General features: G+C 32.2%; 1 protein-coding gene across 2 annotated transcripts in view; it reads right to left on the bottom strand.

The window, feature by feature from the left end:
- The window catches only part of LOC133335493 (G protein alpha o subunit), an 86,008-nt gene that overhangs the window by 33,492 nt on the left and 45,813 nt on the right, over positions 1-6,703 (bottom strand). For both annotated transcript variants that reach the window (XM_061543767.1, XM_061543766.1), the window contains exons 2-3: positions 4,542-4,726; positions 2,209-2,369 (exon numbers count right to left, since the gene is read on the bottom strand). In XM_061543767.1, the coding sequence (XP_061399751.1) occupies positions 2,209-2,369; positions 4,542-4,726 (346 nt within the window). The remainder of the gene's footprint in view (positions 1-2,208; positions 2,370-4,541; positions 4,727-6,703) is intronic.

The raw sequence follows: 6,703 nt of genomic DNA, 5'->3' as shown, positions 1-6,703 counted from the left end.
TATAGGTCGCATTTATGATCCGATTTTGATGAGATTTGGCATATGTCACTTATTTGGCCCAAGGACGGACCCTATTGAAATTGGGAAAAATCGGTTCAGATTTAAATATAGCTCCCATATATATTTTCGTCCGATTTAATGTAAATGATGTACCAAAGACCCTATATATCTTTCGATTTACACGAAATTTGGCACAGCGTAATGAATTAGGTCTAGAATGATGTGTGTTAAGTTTCCTGAAAATCGGTTCAGATTTAGATATAGCTCCCATATATATTTTCGTCCGATTTAATGTAAATGGTGCACCAAAGTCCCTATATATCCATCGATTTGCACGAAATTTGGCACAGCGTAATGAATTTGATCTAGAATAGTGTGTGTTAAGTTTCCTGAAAATCTGTTCAGATTTAGATATAGCTCCCATATATATATTTTCGTCCGATTTAATGTAAATGGTGTACCAAAGACCCTATGTATCTTTCGGTTTGCACCAAATTTGGCGCAGCGTAATGAATTAGGTCTAAAATGGTGTGTGTTAAGTTTCGTGAAAATCGGTTCAGATTTAGATATAGCTTCTATACCTGACCAAATGAAAAATTTAGTATCGGTTGCAGAATGACATGTTTATGGATCAAATTTCACTTTAGTGGTCCTTTAAAAATGCGACGTCTATTAGGATTCAACTGTTGAATATATCGAAAGTGGTGAAGGGTATCATGTAGTCGGTGTCGTCCGACTTTACTACTTTCCTTACTGGTTTTTATAGGCCTTGGCGGCATATGAAAAAAAAATACAGGCCTCAGAGTCTAATGAAAAAATATATATACAATTGTCTATGTATTTTAGGACTATGAAAAATATTCTCTAAAATGTTTTAGGCCCTGCGGATGTCCGAAAAACTTTCAATCAAATTGTATAGATCTCGGAGGTCTATAAAAAATTGTTTATAAAATGTTATAGGTCTGAGGGGACCTATGAAAAATCTTCTATAATATAGAACAAGCGTTGGGGGCTAAAAGTTTATAGGAATCGGGGGACTATGAATAAAATTGTAAGGCCTAAGAATGATATGCTATACAATTTTTTAGGCCCCGAAGGCCTATGAACAATTGTCTATAACATGTTACGGGCCTCGGAGGCCTATACAAATAATTATATGCATCAGAGGTCTTTGAAAATGCTTAAAAAAAGGATATGGAATTTTAAAGACCTCAGAGGGCTATGAAAAGATTTCTGCAAAATTGTGTAAAGCTGAGAGGTCAATGAAAAATGGCGCTTTAAAAAAAATTAGTAAAAAAAAATTATGACGCAGGGCTACTGAAAATCTTCTAGACCTCGAGACCTATGAAAAATTCTTTACAATACTTTTATTTTATATAGAATACTTTTCGTGGTCCTCCGAGGCCTATACAATTTTATAGAAAAAAAATTCCATATGAACATTTTTCTATCAAAGCTTGAAGGCTGCGTAGATCTATGAATTATTTGAGGCTTCGGAGGACTACGGGCTTAAGTGACACACGAAAAAACTTTTATGGGTCTCGAAGGGCTTTGGAAATACCCTGCTAGCTATATATACCCTGTATCACATTATGGTGTAGATTATGATAGGTCTCTGAGCATATCGTGACAAATTTATAAAAGCAAGAAAAAGCTAAAAAAGTTCTCGGAGGCTATTGTACAATAGTTAAGGGTACTGAGGGCTATAAAAAGTTATATATACAATTTTATAACCTCCAGAGTCTGATTAAAAATATATATATAGATTTTAGATTTTTCTCGAAAAAATCTCTAATATTTTCAATTATTTCAATTTTTTCTTTTCAACATAAAAACTCGCTGTTATATATTTCACACTTCCCATTCACCGATTATTTACAACTATTTCTATGTTGTTGTTGTTGTATTTTTTACAACAAAACTAAACAAAATGTTACAGGCCCATTTTCAAAATGTTTTTTATTACTCTCAATACAAAAGTTTGAAACAAAAGATTTAAACTTTTATCTCCGACAAAAATACAAAGAAACCGAAATGTTTTGAATAAATTATCACCAAGACAAAAATCTCTGATCACCACCTTGACCCAATAATATTGTGTGGAATGGAAAGCCACACCAGTCAAGGTGTAAATGGGTTTGTAAATGCAAATTATGTAAATTGTTGTTGTGGTATTTGTTGTAATATGCTACTACTACGACTACTTACTATTTAGCTGAATCGTTTAATTGATATTCGTTGCTACGCGAGAAGCACTCTTGAACACCGGCATCTTGCCATAGCCGTTTCATGGCAGCTAAAAGTTCCTCTGAGAAGGGTTCAGTGTCGTGCATGCGTGAACACACATCGAATACCATTTTGGAATCATTCTGGAAGGAGAGAAACAGAAGGATTAATTATTTGAAAAAGTAAATAAATAAAAAACTTCGTATGAGAAAGAAAACGTGGGGTTCTGAGATAAGAAATAGGACTACACTAAGTATTGCCGCCCTCGGAGTTTTATTGACACCTATGAAAATGTTTCTAAAAAAATTTTTAGACCTCGCAGACCTCTGAAAAATGAATTTGCTTCGGAGACCTATGGAAAAATTTCTATAAAATTTTGTAGGCCTCTGAGGCCAATGAAAACATTTCTATGACATCAGGATCTATCAAAAATGTTTTATAAAATAGTATGGGCCTCGAAGGCCTCTGAAAAATTTTCTAGACCTACGAGCAATTCTCTTTGACATTTCAAAGGCCTCGGCCTATGTTTGATAAAATTATATAGGCTTTGGAGGTCTATGAAAACTTTTCTGTACATTTGTAAAGGCCTTGGAGGGTTATGAACCCGGGAGCCTATGAAAATCTATCTTAAAAACTGCATAGGTCACAGAGACCTATGGTCACAGAGGCATAGGCCCAAAAGGCCTATGATATTTTTTTTTAGATCCCGGAGGTATATGAACGATTGCGATAAAATTGTAAAGGTTTCAGAGCCATATTAAATTTTTTTCTATAAAATTGACCTTGGAGACATGAAAACAATTTTTCTATAAAATTTTATAGGCCTCGGAAACATAGGAATATTTTAATATACAAATTTATAGGACTCAAAGACCGCAAATGCCTATGACACTGTCTATAACATTTTGCAGGCCTGGGAGGCTTAGGAAAAATGTTCTATAAAATTATATATGTCTCAGAGGTCTTTCTTCAAAAATTGAAAATTTTTCCCCAATATTTTATAGGCCGCAGAGGCCAAAGATAATTAGTCTATACAATTTTATAGGCTTTGGAGAGACCTATGAAAAATTGTCCATAAAATTGTATAGGCCTCGGAGGCAATGAAAATTATTCTCTACAATTTTATATGCCTCCATAGCCTATGGTAAATCTTCTACAAAATGTTGTAGGCCTAGGAGGCCTATGAAAAATTCTCTACAGAATTCAATACGCATAGGAGGGTTATAGGCCTCTGAGGCCTACGAAAATGTTTCTATAAAATTGTATTGGCATCTTAGAAAATATTTCAAAATCATTTTTTATACCTCGGAGGCCTAAACATTTTTTCTAAATAAAATTATCTACGCCTCAAATTTTATAGATCTCGAATGCCCCCATGAGACCCATCAACGTTTTGTAATAAAATTCTACAGCCATCGGAAGCCTATGAACAATTTTCTAAAGAATTCTATAGACATCGGAGGCCAAGGAAAATGATTTCTATAAAATATTATAAAACTCGGAGACTTATAGTACGTTTACATAAAACCGGATTTTGTTAACCCAGTGGGTTTCAATTGTCAATTCCTTTCAATATATGTCAAATAAATCTTCATAAAGTAGGTTAACCCGATAAAAAGTTCTAATGTATATGCCGTTTTATAAAAATTTGTCTAAAAAAATATGAAGTCAAAAAAATCTAAAAAAAAAATCTGTAAAATGTCAGGTAATTGACAAATTTTCTATACAATTTTATAGACATCGAAAACCTATAACATTTTTTTTAAATAGCTCCTTTAGACCTCTGAAACCGAAGAGAAGTCGTATGACGAATTTAAATACGGTCACATATAAATAATAACCATACGCCCCCCACACTCTTCTGTAATTAATAATAATCATCCGTCCCCGAGGATTTTATTTAATTTTTCCTAATTTGTCAAAAAATCGAAAACAAAAGCATATTTTTTAAATAAATATCACACCAAAAATGAAAAATCACCACAGTTTTCCCATCAACATAACAATTTGTCATTTTTATTTATTTTAAGAAAAAAATCCTATTTTCCTATTTTCAAAAAAGAATTAAAATAAAACACCGCCCTCATTTTTTTTCGTGCGCCGTTCCATTGACCTAGTATTACTTTTTACACAATATTAATAGAGCATAAGTCTTTGGGTTTCTTTTTTTATTTTTGCATAAACTTGGCATACTTTCAAAGTGGAAGAAAAAACAAATAAGGAAAAGATAAATATGTTTTCAAGAAGAAAATGAAGAAGGAGGGATGGGGAAAAAGAAAAAAAATATCTATGTGTGTGTGTTTGTGCGTACTTACCTCTCTTTCATTATTACTAAACTGAATACTAAGATTTGGCATTGCTCTAAGTATTGCAACTAATGATTGTATTGTGTTGCTGTAAACAACCGGTCTATACTGTTTGAAATCCTCAGGAGTGAACCCACTTTCGTGGATAATTTTCATTTGTTTAACAATTGTACTTTTGCCCGATTCACCAGCACCTGGAAATAGAAAAGAAAAAAAAATGAAATGAATTTATTAGTAATTGTATAATTGTGTGGAATTAAATAAGAGGGAAATTGAATTCTGAATTATAATAAAGTAAATATTAGGTGGTAGTGGTAGCCAAAATTCTCCACTTGGAAGCTGAAAAGTTTTCATTAAGCGAAAATCGAATAAAATATTGAAAAATAATTAATATACATATATAAATAAATTAATATATATATTTAAAAAAATACATTTTCAACATTTCCAAAGAATAACAATTTCATCCAAGTCATTGGAAAATTTAATTTCTGAATTTCGTAACCGGTGTCGTATGACTGTTATTAATTACAATTTTAGTGATGGCGTATGATTTACAGGCTGGTATATTTGTAAATATTAATCATACGTTCCATAAAAATAAAACAAAAAACATTTGAGCCCCAAACCTTTTCGAAATATTTCATATAAATTATAGAACGTAAGGACCACCGAAAAAATGTACATGAACATCTCAAGGTCTCAGAAAGCCATGAAAATATATTGGTAAAACTATATCGGAATCAGAGACCATCCAAAAAATTTCGGTCAATTGTTTTGTTGCTCTTAAAAGGTTAACCAAACGTATTTCTATTATAATGTGTTGACTACAGATGCAACTAAATATTAACTATTAAACCAGGATGTTTCAGATGTCTAGAAAATAATGTCTGTAAAAATTCCAAGCAGATGGAAATTGTTTTGAAAAAATATGTAGGTATCAAGGGCCTACAAAATATTGGCAGATTCTGTAAACATTTTAAATTGGGATCAGAGATTTGCGATCAATTTTTATAAAAAAAAAATAAATGCCTGGTAAGTGCTTAACTTTCAGAGGTCAAATGATATGGGACCTCCACAAGGGTCTAAGATGGTTTTGAAGCTACTTTGACAATAAAGTGCACCTAGACGGACTTATGTCTATGTAAGAGAACTCTAAATAAATTTGTTTCTCGATAGGTGACATTTAGAAGGACCTTTAGAAGGATCACCATTGCATATACAAAATTGTGTAGACTCGGAGGTCTACGAAAAATGTATATATAAAATTTTGTAGGCCAACGAACAATTTTTTATAGATTTTTTTAGATCTTAGATGTAGATCTAAAAAAATGTTCTATACCTCCGAGGTCGACGAACAATTTACAGTAAAATTTTACAAGGCTCGGAGGTCAACAAAATTCTTTTTATAAAGATATGTAGATTTCAGGAGTCTATGAAAAAATTCTACAGAAATTTTTAGACCTCAGAGTTCTTCGAAGATATTTCTATATTCTATATTGTAGCCCTGCGGCGTCCACGAAGAATAGTCTTAAACATTTTATAGGCATCAGAGGACTATGAACAAATTGCTACAACATTTCAGAGGCCACAGAGTTTTATGAATAATTTTCTATAAAATTTTATAGGTCTCAGGGGACTATAAACAATTTTCTATAACATATGTTAGACATCGAAAGGCTATGAACATTTTCTTATAGAATTTTGTATGCCTTGAAGGCTAATGAAAAATTTCTCTAGGGATATGAACAAAGTCTATAAAATTTTATTGACCACGAAGGCCTATGAAAAGTTTTCTACAAAATTTTTTAGGTCTCGGAAGCCATTGAAAAATGTTCTATACATTTTTTAGGTCAGGGAGGAAAATTTCTAGGATTTGGAGGCCTATAAAACATTTTAAAAAATTTTAAAGGGCTCGAAGCCTATGAAAAATTTTCTATAAAATTTTTTAGGCATCGGAAGGATATAAAAACATTTTATATGTCAAAGGCCCGGGAGTTCTATGAAAATGTTTTTATAGAAATGTATGGGCCTCGGAGGAGGCCTATTAAAAAGTTCCTTATAGAATTTTGTATGCCTTAAAGGCTAATGAAAACATTTCTAGGATTCGAAAAAAATGTCTATAAAATTTTATTTGCCTCGGAGGCCAAGGGAATTTTTTCTACAAAATG

Source organism: Musca vetustissima, unplaced genomic scaffold (assembly GCF_032173495.1).
Source record: "Musca vetustissima isolate MV318-11 ecotype Yass unplaced genomic scaffold, APGP_CSIRO_Mvet_v1 utg9639, whole genome shotgun sequence".
Classification (NCBI taxonomy): Eukaryota; Metazoa; Arthropoda; class Insecta; order Diptera; family Muscidae; genus Musca; species Musca vetustissima.
The sequence above is the reverse complement of the archived record's forward strand: the minus strand, read 5'-3'. Positions and strand labels throughout refer to the sequence as shown.